The 15,576-nt window shown below is 40.7% G+C and overlaps 2 protein-coding genes across 10 annotated transcripts in view; one reads left to right on the top strand and one right to left on the bottom strand.

Moving 5' to 3' along the window:
* Nucleotides 1–2,742, top strand: part of LOC110494079 (receptor-type tyrosine-protein phosphatase gamma) — a 272,591-nt gene extending 269,849 nt beyond the window's left edge. Inside the window, exon 28 of the mRNA XM_036950121.1 lies at nucleotides 134–2,742. Coding sequence (XP_036806016.1) covers nucleotides 134–280 — 147 coding nt within the window. The 3' untranslated portion in view covers nucleotides 281–2,742. The remainder of the gene's footprint in view (nucleotides 1–133) is intronic.
* Nucleotides 2,743–3,036: 294 nt separating this feature from the next.
* Nucleotides 3,037–15,576, bottom strand: part of LOC110494076 (calcium-dependent secretion activator 1) — a 164,695-nt gene continuing 152,155 nt past the window's right edge. For 8 of the 9 annotated variants that reach the window (XM_036950119.1, XM_036950120.1, XM_021568782.2 and 5 more), the window contains 8 exons: nucleotides 14,916–15,071; nucleotides 10,694–10,841; nucleotides 9,741–9,815; nucleotides 9,484–9,567; nucleotides 9,310–9,342; nucleotides 8,780–8,887; nucleotides 5,760–5,864; nucleotides 3,037–4,382 (listed from right to left, as the gene is read on the bottom strand). In XM_036950119.1, the coding sequence (XP_036806014.1) occupies nucleotides 4,206–4,382; nucleotides 5,760–5,864; nucleotides 8,780–8,887; nucleotides 9,310–9,342; nucleotides 9,484–9,567; nucleotides 9,741–9,815; nucleotides 10,694–10,841; nucleotides 14,916–15,071 (886 nt within the window). In that variant the 3' untranslated portion in view covers nucleotides 3,037–4,205. The remainder of the gene's footprint in view (nucleotides 4,383–5,759; nucleotides 5,865–8,779; nucleotides 8,888–9,309; nucleotides 9,343–9,483; nucleotides 9,568–9,740; nucleotides 9,816–10,693; nucleotides 10,842–14,915; nucleotides 15,072–15,576) is intronic. The other variant, XM_036950116.1, reaches the window with a different exon arrangement.

The following is a 15,576-nucleotide window of genomic DNA, read 5'->3' as shown; positions in this document are numbered from 1 at the left end:
TCATTGCTCGATCTGACATGACTTCTCAACATGTCCCCAATCTTAGACCTAGTAACATTTGAAGTTACAACAGTTGTCAATATTAACAGTTGTGTTAACCTGTCTCTCTGTCCTCCTCTCTCTGTCTCTCCAGGAGCACTATCAGTACCTGTACAAGGCCATGCTGAGCCTGGTGAGCAGCAGAGATAGCGGGATGTGCCCCCTCTACATGGACACTAATGGAGTGGTTGTCATAATGGACGAATCAGACCCTGCAGAGAGCATGGAGTCGCTGGTCTGACTGACTGGTTACTGACTGACTGGTTACTGGTTTGACTGGTTACTGGTTTGACTGGTTACTGGTTTGACTGGTTACTGATCTGAAGGGTTCTACTGGTTACTGGTCTGACTGGTTACTGGTCTGACTGGTTGTATTGGTCTGACTGGTTACTGGAATGACCGGTTGTACTGGTTACTGGTCTGACTGGTTACTGGTCTGACTGGAGTCATTAGTCTGAATGAACACACCGTAGCTCACACCACCACCCGAAGGCACTTAATTTGTACAACTCTGAGAAACGGAGAGAACTTTGGCGGACTTTCCCGAGGCCTTTTTTGCCAGAACTATTGGTTAAATGAATACCGGTAACCTGATTACCTTTTTTTACACTGATGATATAATGTTTTTTGATATTTATTTGTTTCTTCATTATTTTTGTCTTAATTGTTATCCTGCTGAGGGTTTGCACCTGTTTAAGTTGTTTCACGTGTGGAAAAAGAAAGAAGCTCTGTCCAGTTTGCACTATACTTTCAGTGTTACTGCCTAAAACCCTGTTAGATAATACAGTACAGTTAGCTAGACCCTGGCTCCACGCTCCACTACCTGCATTGGAACCCATTTTGGATTGTGGCAAAGAAAATACTTTCGCCTCAATGAATGAATGAACAGTGAAGACCAAGGACGACCCTACAGGTCAACATGATCTTCCAGGCCAATAGATTTCGTAATACAGACCATCCCAGTTCAGTACATTTTATTACAGTACAGCTCACCCAACATGCATTGCATCACTATTATCTGGCCAACACTTATTTTGGAAACCCCACCTTATCCAAGGAAAATTTTAATCTGTAGAGATACTATGTTACTTATACATATTATAACTATATTACCCAAATATCCCCATTCATATTTGTAAATTATACCCGTTACTTAGATTTTTTAAAAGTAGTATTACAACTACTGTGAACATTTATTGCTTTATATTAAGATTTATATTGTTTTGTAATATATATGACTATATCCTTTATCAAAGTAAGCAGCTGGTTTTGTATACTGAATATCATTCCCCCTCTCGCCTTGTGTGGATCAAGACCCATAGTGTCCATTTTGTCCAACCCAGCTCTACATGTGGCTTATCTTGCATCAACTGTTTTACTTAATATAAAGTTTACTTCATAAAATACAGCTTTCATCTTACCAAATTAATGGAGTTCTCGTAGTCTTAACATCATCTCGAGGGGGAAGTGTTTTTCTTTCATTATAACCAAAGACGTGGCTGAAAATTGCAACAAGAAAGTTGTTTGACTGTAATTGGACAAAAAAATTATATTATTACATGGTTGTTGCAATGTTACCACAAAGTTCTTAGAATGTGTTTCGGGACAACGGTCAGTCACATGACGCGTTCATCCTAATGAAAGTCCATAGTGTAAGCCCATACTTCACCATGTGAAATTACGTTTGAACTGGATTTTAACTAAACCCCAACACCAAACAACAATCTCTACTTTATTAATTCATACTGTACCATGTAGCTATACCCTGTACTTATACATAGATGCTGTAGTTTCCTTTTTTTCCCCCCTCTTCTCTCTCCACGAGAAGCTTCTTAAATGAAGTCACAGCTCTCCAACATTTGGAGAAAAGTCCTGACTTATTACATGCTTATTTGTCACAATGGGAAACAGTTTTTGGCAGCCAACAACCATTTGTTTTGCATGTGTAACTTTTAAATGTATCTCAATCATTATTATTATTAACGTTACGCTTTCTACATATTTCATTTATAACATGAGTGTAATTTCCTATTTCGAAGGTATGTACATATTTACTTCAAGGATCAGTCTTCTTGGACGTTCTAATCTTTGCTGTGTGATCATTATAGACCTTTTATTTTCATATGAAGCTTTTTTCTTTGTAGCAGTATCCTCCTCTTGTATTCGTGGTGAGTATGTAGGAATCATGTCTCCATGGATACAAGTAGACTGCCATCACCTTCCAACACAAGTCCACGACTGCTTCTAAAATGGCATCCTATACTCTATATGGTGCCCTACATTTGATCAAAAGAGGTGCACTATATACAGTAGGGAATAGGATACCATTCGGGATGTTCACCGTAAATAATTTGTTTTTCTCTCGGGGGAATATGTTATTCCTCCCCATTTTGAATATCAGACTTTTGCTATAGACTACATCAGACCAGTGTGCGCTATGGATGAAAAAGATCCCGGGAGTCACTGAGTAAAGTTTGCCTCCTCAACCCATCTAAGCAAGTTCAGCAGTTGTTCGATTTTGTAAACGTGAAGAAATGAAATGGTTTGGTCCATTTATTATATTGTCATTGTATGATAGTGCCATGGTGTTGTATTACTATGGTACTGTCATATGATATAATATTATTATAGTGTAATAGTGTTATTTAATATGTAAATTGTATTGCTATACATTAAATAAAGTATGGGTTTTGATGTACTTCATCCTGGTGTTGTCTATTTGTGTGAGATTTACCGTAGTATGAGGCAGGGTTTTCATTGTTCTGCTTTTATGAGCCCGTTTCTATAGTTGTTAACCCCTCAAGGGCAGTTCTATTTTCTATGGTCACAATGTTGCCCTCTGCTGGTTGTCAGTAGTTGGTTGACAGTTATCCCTAACCTCGCCATTATGCACTTTGGTGTTTCTCAGTGTGCAGGTTGAAAACATTTCATGTCCCCCTTTCCCTGGGTCAAATAGGTAATTTACATGTTCTATAAATGACACAAAGAGAACAATTGTGTATTTGTACAGTCATTTTATTTAGAGGCCACAGCTCTTGCATATTACAACTGTTGGCTTTCATAAGGCAAAAGCAAGAATTAATCCACCAGCTAATTTTCACACAAAACGGAAAGCATTCGGAGAGGGTGGGGACCCACGGGCATGCAGCGTTGGCTCAGAATGCAATGTACAGCGGTGTATATACAAAACAACAGTGAGACCCAAAGAAATGCCACACATCTCATTCTAATCAAGTACGTAATAAAACTAAAAAGACAGACCAACTTTCATTTTGGTAAATAAAAAAAACTTTTATTTTCAGCTCTCTTTTCTCTGTAAACGTGCAACTAAATTTCAAATAGATTAGAACCTGTATCAAGGTCGTTTCAACAATGTAGAAAGAAAAATATAAATCTCCAAGATATCAAAATGGAGCTTTGAGAATATTGCATTTCCAGAATACCCACTCATTTTAGTTCAAGATGGCTGCTGGACAATGTCTCGTTAGTGATAGGGTGAAAGATTATGAGGTCACAGAGCATTGACACAGATGAGGGACAGACGGTCTAGAACATACTATGGTGCTGAGAGTACAGTAGAGTGAGTAGACGAGATGCTTATCCTAAACAGCATTGAACTTAAATACAGAGGGTCATTTTCAGTTTGAAGCAGTTGGCATCCACTTAAAGATAGTCAATACAAAGAAAAGGGTCTATACACTCATCGTCACAACAATGTACCATTATAATGAATGTAGAATACAACAAAGAAGCGCGATATAGGTTTGCATTGGACAGGGACACACCTAATAATCTCACTCAACATTGTCAAACAAATGGTACTCCATATTGCTTAGGAACACAGAAATGAATTTAGAAATCAATGAGTCAAAGATATCATCAGTGCTATCTTCATCATGACACAGCTAAACTGTCATTCATGGTTTATTTTTTCAACATATTTATTTGTATTATTTTTCCTCAGTATAGTAATTACTATTTTTATTGTTTATTATAGGTCCTTCATGGGCACTTTAAGATGACAAAGAGGACCTAAAGTGTCTGTCTGAGTAACAGAGTTGGTACATGCATTGGTTACCAGGCTAAGTCATGTGAGTAGAGGATCGGGGGGGGGGGGGTAAAGGGAGGTGTCGGTGCCAGTTCTGAGGTCGGGCGGCGCTGCAACTCTAGTCATCGTCTTCGTCCTCTTCGTCGCTGTCCTTCATGGAGATGCCCCCCATGCCTCCCTCTTTCATGGATGCGTTGGCCTCCTCCAGGGTCAGCCTGTTCCTCACAGTGTCATACATCTTACTGTTCAGGGTGGAGTCTAGCACCCCCTGCAGACGGAAGTCACGGTACTTTTTCTACAAGGAGATGGATGATTAAGAGGGCGATTAGCAAGTATAGAGGGATGAAGTAGCTAAAGGCTCGACAAATAACTTGTGCCACTGAGTTACAGGTAGACGCCATGGTAATCAATGACAGTGAATATAAAGATATGAGGGTCTCTACAATGCACTATTAACCCCTACCATACCATTTTAGCCTTGTTCATACTGGCAGTTTGAAGTGACTCTATCCCATTTTTTGTCATATCCGATTCGAATGGATCTTTTTCCTGCAGTCTGAACAACCAAAAAGCACATGGAATCAGATATATCAAGCCACATTTCATACAAGTTGCATGACCAGGAATCAGATTTGTGTCTGAACAGTCAAATCTGATGAATTCGTTTTTTAGACTGTTCTTTTGCATATCTTGTTGCCTGCTAGCTACTCTGCTGACAGTTTGACAAGAACATGTGGTAGCTAACTAATAGGCTTAGGCGATATACCGACGGTATGATTTTCAAAACCGTGGCGGGGGTGTGTCCTACGCCACTGTTTATAAGTTAGGTTTAACTATAAGAAATCCAAGATGTGTCAAATAAATTATATCCAGCTGAGGGCTCCAGCTGTGCATTTGATTTGCTGACTTGCTAGCTAAGTGGTTAGCTGTCAAGATCCAGGTTCTTGGCTACAGCAGATACATTCAATCCCTTCCTGGATCAAGAACCCTTTTTTGTGCGCTAAAAAAATTGCGCCTATTGAGTGCACATTCGGTAACAGCGTATTCCCCGGTAAGTTACAGAGACAATATGACGCCATGAAAATCTGAATACCACTCAACCCTACTAACTAGCTTGTTAATTGTTTACAAATAAATGAGTGAATGTGCTAGAAAGCTAAACAGCTAGCCAGCATGCTAGTTATTGTTCTGAACGTTGGATCATCTTATCCTTTAAGGCTTTAAATGTGTTCTTACACTATGATTTCAAATATTCAAAGCAGCTGGGACACTTCCATGGCAGACATTGTTGTCACATTAGCTTGCTACACAACAACTTCTAAGTGACAGAAAGCATGAGCACCGCCACGACCAATCAGGCTACACCATTGCACACGCACACCTGCCATTACCATGACAACTAGCGTAGCCATGACAGCAAATGACTAGTCTGAACACACAAATCCAATTGTCACTTGTAACTTGCTGTTTGGACAGTCAGTATTCCAAAACTGATTTGAGCATTAAGGCCTGCAGTGTGAGCACAAGGCTTGTGTTACCTTGACATGTTTTCAGTGTACATTTTCAATCATCTTCCCATTTTGCTATCAAATAAAGCGACACTAGTGTCAAAATAGTTACAATAGCTGAGTTACAGTGCAGATTATCAACCCCTACCCTGGCAGTGAGTTACCTTGACGATCCTGATGAGGATCTTGAGCTGGTAGAGATGGAGCTGCTGGTCCATGCGCTCAGTGAGCCAGGTCCCCAGTAGGTTCATGGTGGCTGTGTACCATTGCTGCAACACACACAAACACAGCGTTCTCCAGCAAAACACACACACACACACACACACGTAGACGCAAACACAAACAAGCACAAACTAGAGCTCTCTGCATATCAAGATGCAGCTTGATATGTTCTCTAGTGAACACACACACACACGTCTTACAAGCAAAACACACTAACACATAGCGAAGTACTTTCCGACACCTAACACACACAGACATTTACAGTATTTACCAGGAAAGACATGACAGATATTTAGAGAAGAAAAAAAAGACACACACACACACACACACACACTCTGCAGTGGAGAAATATTCTTTCAGAATTCCCATTTTTCCAAGCACTGCATGGCACTAAGTAAATCCGAGGGAAACAATGAAATGATTAATACATTGCCGGGGTATATTAGTAGTGCTAGCTAGACATTAAAACTATAAAATGTTCATGTTTTCTGGCACAAACTTTCTGTCTCAATCAGTACAATCAGGGACATAAATATCTACTTGACACAAGTTGTTCTTAGTAGGTAAATGTCTAAACTGAACATAATATGGCATACCCATGTACCATTTGTACAGTATATTGTAAGGGGATCTGAATTGATCATAAATGCTTTACTTCAAATGATCTAGACCAGCACTAAAGCCTTGTGAAGGTTCTTCAATACACACAAGCAACACGACAACATCGTAGAACATTCATTCTACATACTGTAACTTCACAGTCTCGTTTCAACTCGATCATTTGCCGAAATGAAATCATAATGACAAAGTGAGTAAATGGTTAGGCAGGCAAGGAGCAGACAGTTGTGCTATTTTCTTATACCTTATTTGAAGAATGTTTCATTCATTCAGAGTGTAGGATAAGATTGACCCAGGTGATTCATAGTAGAGAGCAAGTTATAAGAGAACAGCACACGAGAGAAGAAGAGTGATGAACCAAGGAAGATAGGAAATTGTCGTCCTCCTTCGAACGTCCAGAAAAAGAAAAATGAACTTTGAGTCATGTGGAGTGAGTAGGCAGGGCCAGGAATGAAAGACCTGAAGAGCTAGGACTGGACCTGGCTTGGTTGTTTATTTTGTTAGTTTGATTGGTCTAATTGCCCTAGCTCTAATTTGATTGTAACCAGGTTGGTTTTTGTCCTGTAGAGATGACTGGTTGGTCAGGAGGTTTTGGCTTGACGCTTGAGGTCAGATTTTAGCGGATGGATGCCTGTCCACTTCACACTGTCGAGTTGAGCCTACAGTATGTGCGTGCAGTGCATGCAGACCTGGAAGGAAGGTGGGTTTGGTGGCTTCGTGGGTGGCTGGGTGAGTGCGTGCGTGCGTGCGTGCGTGCGGTTGGTGGGCTGTATGTGTAGTATGACTGAGGCATAACTCTTAGAGGTGCAAGGTCATGCTAGAAGATGTACACAGGAAGATTATTTGACTTGAAATCATGCCTTATCAACATAATGTGCTAAAACAACGCGACATTAGAGATAAGTGCCACTTTTTTGAAGAAAAGAGGAGGCGGCAGGAGTTATGGGGTTAATAGAGAAAGAAAGAAAGTAATTGAGAGAGTGAATAGAAAGAAAGAGTGAGAGAGAGAGACGCAGCAGAGATACTACATGCAAAGAGATGGATTGAATATAATAGCATTAGGAGGGGAAATTATGTTAAATAAAACAAAACATAATCATCAAAGACACTCCAAAACTAACGGAAATACAACATTTAAAACCAAAACATCCACAGCTCAAAAGACAAGAAACAGTCAAACGTGGTAGTGCTGGGTAAGGCCAGGTTAGAGCCAGCTATACAATCACACATCAGAAACAGTGGGGTGGAGGGGCTGTACTCTTAAGCAGTGTGGAAACACAAGGAGAGAGACAGGGACAGTCAGTGTTGACCTTAAAGATGGAATTAAACACGCTTCACAGTAGTACATCACACCTTGCAAACACAAAATACACACCACTCTAGCACATAACAGCACACATCACAAACACTCAAAGCCAACACACACACACAGTGACAGCGCAGGAACAGTAGGCTACTGCACAAAGTATCACCTCTCAAATACACTAATACACAGCCAACACACGTACTAAACGACTCCAGCCCATTGCCACACGCCTTTCAAACATACAAAGCCAACACACACACACACACACACACACACACACACACACACACACACACACACACACACACACACACACACACACACACACACACACACACACACACACACACACACACACACACACACACACACACACACCTGTGCACCACAATACTGTACAGTTTATACATTTCAGGGGTATGAAGCAAACACACGTCACCGTAGTACACCTCACGAAAATGGTGGACACATTATTTCTAATGTACCACATAAGGATTATGTGCTTGTAAGACAGTGCTCTCATATCATTGGCTTTTGCTTTGCAAACGTGAACGTGCATTTTAAAATACTGTATATTATTTAGTATTACTTAGACAAAAAGGGAAAGTTGGTTATTACGTATCCTAGTGTTGGAGTTTATTAGATGACCTGTACATCATTTCTTTATCTTTCTTTACCCAGAGAGCACTGCTTTCGATAATCCTGCCCGATGGTGCTTGCTTGGACTCTTTGCTTGTAAACAAAAGTGATCCAACCAATCCACAAAGGTCCAAAAGCACTGTGGCGATGCACACCAGAATAGAGTGGGCAGGAGCAGAGGTTCAGAGAACAGAGAAGAAGAGATAGAGAGACGGGGAGAAAAGCCTATAGAGGAAGATAATAAAACACAAGCCTCTTCTGTTCCAGGCTGTGGTAGGCATACACACAGCGCCTGGTCTTAAAATGTGACATATAATATCCCTTTCCTGTCACAATTGTTTTGCCACATTCTGGAAAGCTCCCTCCCTATTGGTCAGGGGGAGACGGCATCTTACTTACATCAAATAACCTTTCTATATACACCTCCTCATTGACCTTATCTCGTAGAATGTCCTGAGAATGGCGGACACAGGTGACATAACCGTCTGCAACGTCCATCCCAGGCTTCTGCAAACACACCAGAAACATAGACGTTGTAAATCTGTCATTTATATCAGATTCAGATTATATTGAGTTTATTAGTCACATGTACAGGGATGCAGATTGTAAACATTTATTGAAAATACATGGCAAATATAATAAAAAATGTAGAAAACTCGATTCAATTAAATAAGGATGTAATGTACTTTATACAGACTCCCACGATACAATAGTGTTAAAGACATAGAGGCGGAGTGGGAGGGGCGGTGGTAAGGGGTTACGTGGGAAGAATGTATCAGCTATGCACAGTACATTTAAATCACCCCAAACACACGAGAATGTATTTTGATTTTGAATTAAGGAAACGATAAGTACTTCCTTTCTGACTGCATAGCTTTCCTACTGGTTTGACATTTTACAGAGATCGACTGGGACCGTGGCACACTTACAGGGACGTCCACATACTTTGAGGCAGCTTTCACCTGAAATTACAGGCAGATTGTGACAAGACAATATGAGAATTCCATCATTTGCAGTCACCAGTATACCTCGAATAATTGACGGAAGCATAGTGCCATCTGGTATGATATTGGAGGCGGTACAGCAGAGAAGCCTTGTCTTACCGTGAATGACATGAAGGATGAGAATAGAGTGCCTTCATCGTATCGGGAGATCTTGGCCAACAGACACTCCAGAATAACCACAAACTGAGAAGTGGGACACGCAAACAACAATAAACAAACAAACGAATAATAACAACATTTATCCCAGACTGCAAAATCCCCTTGGTCTACTTTTCAAGTGCCACAAAGCACTACGAGGCCAACCACAATACGAGTTACGTATCATCAGGGAGGACAAGAAGAAAAACTAAGTGTACCTTTGCCACCATGAGTTGGATCATGTCCTTTACACTCTCCTCAATCAGTTCATCTATCTGGGTGTGATACTGTTTCTGAAAGAGATATTTAACACACATTTCATCTATCTGGGTGTGATACTGTTTCTGAAAGAGATATTTAACACACATTTCATCTATCTGGGTGTGATACTGTTTCTGAAAGAGATATTTAACACACATTTCATCTATTTGGGTGTGATACTGTTTCTGAAAGAGATATTTAACACACATTTCATCTATCTGGGTGTGATACTGTTTCTGAAAGAGATATTTAACACACATTTCATCTATTTGGGTGTGATACTGTTTCTGAAAGAGATATTTAACACACATTTCATCTATCTGGGTGTGATACTGTTTCTGAAAGAGATATTTAACACACATTTCATCTATCTGGGTGTGATACTGTTTCTGAAAGAGATATTTAACACACATTTCATCTATCTGGGTGTGATACTGTTTCTGAAAGAGATATTTAACACACATTTCATCTATCTGGGTGTGATACTGTTTCTGAAAGAGATATTTAACACACATTTCATCTATCTGGGTGTGATACTGTTTCTGAAAGAGATATTTAACACACATTTCATCTATCTGGGTGTGATACTGTTTCTGAAAGAGATATTTAACACACATTTCATCTATCTGGGTGTGATACTGTTTCTGAAAGAGATATTTAACACACAGTTCATCTATCTGGGTGTGATACTGTTTCTGAAAGAGATATTTAACACACATTTCATCTATCTGGGTGTGATACTGTTTCTGAAAGAGATATTTAACACACATTTCATCTATCTGGGTGTGATACTGTTTCTGAAAGAGATATTTAACACACATTTCATCTATTTGGGTGGTACAGTTTTAGTAGGTGATCCCTTCTGGGAATTGACCCCACAACCTTTGCATTGGTAGTGCCACAGTCTTACCTCCTGGCCCATCTCCATGGCACACAGCTTGGAAGACTGGTCCTTTGCGTCCACCATCACATTGAACATGGTGCATATTGCTGCGGAGATGCGGAAGTCTGTACCCCTGCTGCTCTTTGCCAGCTTGGACTCAAATGCCATCCTAGTGCTGCAATACACGTCAGGGAACATCTCTGTGTCATGTATGGTATTTAGTTTGAGGCAGAGGCTCATGTCCAGCCACATGATCGAGAGACACACACACACACACACCAACACTGGCAGTACACAACACCACACACCAGTGTTCATTTTGGCAGCCATTTTAGTTTTAGTCTTAAAATACATTTTAGTCTTAGTCACATTTGAGTCATTTCATCCTTCGTTAGTTTTAGTTATTGTCAGTCGACTAAAACTCATGACAATTTTAGTCTTGTATTAGTCACAGCTATTTTAGTATTGTATTAGTCACAGCTATTTTAGTCTTGTAATAGTCAGTGCAGTTTTTTTCTATTAAATAATGAATATTAGTATTTGAATGACACTAAGTGGCAGTGTTTTTACAACTAATGCTGGTTTGCCTGAGGCTGATGCCGTGCAGGTGTTTGTACACATGCATATACACACACTCTCATTCAAATAAACACATACAAGAACACACACATACATGTAATAGTGCCAGACATGCACGCAAACGTATACGGTGCCTTGCGAAAGTATTCGGCCCACTTGAACTTTGCGACCTTTTGCCACATTTCAGGCTTCAAACATAAAGATATAAAATGTATTTTTTTGTGAAGAATTAACAACAAGTGGGACACAATCATGAAGTGGAACGACATTTATTGGATATTTCAAACTTTTTTAACAAATCTAAAACTGAAAAATTGGGCGTGCAAAATTATTCAGCCCCCTTAAGTTAATACTTTGTAGCGCCACCTTTTGCTGCGATTACAGCTGTAAGTCGCTTGTGGTATGTCTCTATCAGTTTTGCACATCGAGAGACTGAAATTTTTTCCCATTCCTCCTTGCAAAACAGCTCGAGCTCAGTGAGGTTGGATGGAGAGCATTTGTGAACAGCAGTTTTCAGTTCTTTCCACAGATTCTCGATTGGATTCAGGTCTGGACTTTGACTTGGCCATTCTAACACCTGGATATGTTTATTTTTGAACCATTCCATTGTAGGTTTTGCTTTATGTTTTGGATCATTGTCTTGTTGGAAGACAAATCTCCGTCCCAGTCTCAGGTCTTTTGCAGACTCCATCAGGTTTTCTTCCAGAATGGTCCTGTATTTGGCTCCATCCATCTTCCCATCAATTTTAACCATCTTCCCTGTCCCTGCTGAAGAAAAGCAGGCCCAAACCATGATGCTGCCACCACCATGTTTGACAGTGGGGATGGTGTGTTGCTTTTACGCCAAACATAACGTTTTGCATTGTTGCCAAAAGGTCTGACCAGAGCCCCCAGATTTGTGCAATATACGACTGATTGTTGTCCTATGGACAGAGTCTCCCACCTCAGCTGTAGATCTCTGCAGTTCATCCAGAGTGATCATGGGCCTCTTGGCTGCATCTCTGATCAGTCTTCTCCTTGTATGAGCTGAAAGTTTAGAGGGACGGCCAGGTCTTGGTATATTTGTAGTGGTCTGATACTCCTTCCATTTCAATATTATCGCTTGCACAGTGCTCCTTGGGATGTTTAAAGCTTGGGAAATCTTTTTTGTATCCAAATCCAGCTTTAAACTTCTTCACAACAGTATCTCGGACCTGCCTGGTGTGTTCCTTGTTCTTCATGATGCTCTCTGCGCTTTTAACGGACCTCTGAGACTATCACAGTGCAGGTGCATTTATATGGAGACTTGATTACACACAGGTGGATTGTATTTATCATCATTAGTCATTTAGGTCAACATTGGATCATTCAGAGATCCTCACTGAACTTCTGGAGAGAGTTTGCTGCACTGAAAGTAAAGGGGCTGAATAATTTTGCACGCCCAATTTTTCAGTTTTTGATTTGTTAAAAAAGTTTGAAATATCCAATAAATGTCGTTCCACTTCATGATTGTGTCCCACTTGTTGTTGATTCTTCACAAAAAAATACAGTTTTATATCTTTATGTTTGAAGCCTGAAATGTGGCAAAAGGTTGCAAAGTTCAAGGGGGCCGAATACTTTCGCAAGGCACTGTATACAGTTGGCATTGCTGTTATGATTTCAGTTGTCCTTGATATCCTTTGTTTTAAATGTATTTTGTATAATTTTTTTTGCATTGTTGTTTCTTGTTTTCTTCTGTCTTTTCCTTTTTTCTCTTTAGTTCATTCTCTTAGTTATTGGTGCATTGGGGGGGTTCTTGGGGGTGGGGAATGGAATTAATTGTATTTTATTTTATTTTAATTATTCCTTGGGGGGCACTGTGGGAGGGTTCTCGAATGGTTGAGGGACAGCTATTGGGGAACTGTAGGGGGATCTTGGAGGGTTCGGGTTTCACAAGATTGTGATCATGAAAAAGGACACTATGACGTATATTTTATATCACTATCATGCACAAACACCCTCACACAATAAGGATGGCTCTGTTGCGGAAAGTATGATACATGTTTGATAGTGTCTTGATGCTGTATTGTTTGTCCTTCATGTTCTAATACTTTAATGTTACCCCTTCCTTGTGTTTTTTGTAATAAATAAGAAAAATAAAAAAAAATTAAACGTGAATATTTAGGCTACCTCTGACTTTATCATGTTCACATTTAGATAACCTTTTCCGACAAGGCCCTTGTGTTCCTTAGCTGCCTACATTGATATTGTGGCAGATTGTAACCCATGACAGCTATATTGAACCATATAGGGTACAAAGCCTTGGCTACAGGTTAAACAATTTACAGCTTTGATTTCCTCCCCATCATAACCGTCAAGGGTAGTTAAATAACAGTGGTTTTCTTGAAAAGGGGATCATTTGAGCTTTCCTAAAATGCCAGAAGTATTACTGTACTCCTAATAGTCAACAAATAGCATTCGTTTTTTCCATAGGGAAAAAGCAACCACAACTCGCATTTGCTGACCGTGGCGCAAGATTAGGCAACACAAATGAATACATAACAGCGCACATGTTATTTATTCAAAGCAAAAATAGCCTACATGAAAGTAAGAGAGAGTAAACATTGTTATCCCCCTTTTATGACCTTGTCTCATCACTGCAACTCCCCAACGGGTTCGGGAGAGGTGAAGGTTGAGCCATGCGTCCTCCTAAACATGACGCGCTTCTTAACACCCCATCCGCTTAACCCGGAAGCATGTAACAGAGGAAACACCATTCAACTAACGACCGAAGACAGCCTGCAGGAGCCCGGACCACCACAAGGAGTCACTAAAGCGTGATGAGCCAAACCCTCCCCTAACACAGACAGCGTTGAGCCAATTGTGTGCCGCCCTTTGGGACTCCCTGTCACGGCCGGTTGTGACACAGCCTGAGATCAAATGAGGGTCTGTAGTCCCTATGGGACTCCCGGTCATGGCTGGTTGTGACACAGCCAAGTATCAAAGAAGGGTCTGTAGTGACACATCAACCACTGCAATGCCTTAGACCACTGCACCACTTGGGAGGCCATAAACATTGTTTCTAGTTGAGGTTAGTTACAAGTCAAGTGTCCTGGCTTCGCATCACTTCAAAAGATTGACAAGTGACTGAAGTGACCGCCTGGGAGCTGTGTGGGTGAGAGCAGGGCAGATCAGCTCAATCAGACCACGCAACTGAAAGATGTCAATTATTTCAATGAGAGGATTGCATCGAATATTCTGTATGCATGCTTATGATTGGACAAAACAGATGAAAAGGAGTTTCATGTCAAATAAAAAATGTCCATTAGTCTCACTTGGAAGTCTCGTCTCATCACATTTTCGTTGACTAAAATTAAAAGTAATTTGTAATAATTATTGTTTTTTCCCCCCAAGGCATCACGTCTCGTTATCGTCATAGTTTTAGTCTGGAAAAATAAGGTTGTTGACAAGTACTTCTCGTCATAGTTATTGTTGACGAAATTAACACAGACACCGACCCCCACACACACCAATACCGACACAACACACAGATAATAACACACCCTGACATACAAAACACACACACACACACACACACACACACACACACACACACACACACACACACACACACACACACACACACACACACACACACACACACACACACACACACACACACACACACACACACACACACACACACACACACCGTTTGACGCAATTCTCAATCATGTCGCTGGACATGAGCTTCATGCGGTTCTCCAGGTGTTTGGCGAACTCCTCCTCGGGCCAGTGTAGGTCCCTGATGAAGGTCTGTAGGGCCTCCAGCTTCCAGAACAGGTCCTCCGACGTCCCAGAGCCATTGCTGCACAGCCACGGTACACCCAAACACACACAGGTCAGAAACCAAAGGTCACAGAAGATAGAGGGGTCGGGGGGTGTAGAGGAGGATGCTGGTCATCCACATCTCAACACTGGGGTCAAAGGTCCTTTATTCTGACCACACACCGGCCGACTGTTTCAGAGTTGTTTCCCTCATACTAACTTCAATTATAAATAACATATCATCACTTTAGACAGAGCCAGTGTATGGGAAGAATAAGACGACAGGGTTGAAAATAACATTTCAATAACCATGCTGTAGCACCTGGTTATTAATAGCCTTTTAGGTGTGGAGTGGGTTCATGCAGGATAGTCACTGCAGATATCGCACACACTGACTTGTGTCTGTAATACAACACAGGGGAGTGTAGAGGTGAGGGAGGGCGTGTCCTGAAACATGGCTATCATTGTGTGTTCAAACGTAGGTTTAATTTATCTCTATTGAACTTGGATTTTTTTGGAGTATACATGATCAATCACAGAAAATA

This window comes from Oncorhynchus mykiss, chromosome 17, assembly GCF_013265735.2.
Source record: "Oncorhynchus mykiss isolate Arlee chromosome 17, USDA_OmykA_1.1, whole genome shotgun sequence".
NCBI lineage: Eukaryota > Metazoa > Chordata > Actinopteri > Salmoniformes > Salmonidae > Oncorhynchus > Oncorhynchus mykiss.
This window is presented reverse-complemented; position numbering and strand designations above follow the sequence as displayed.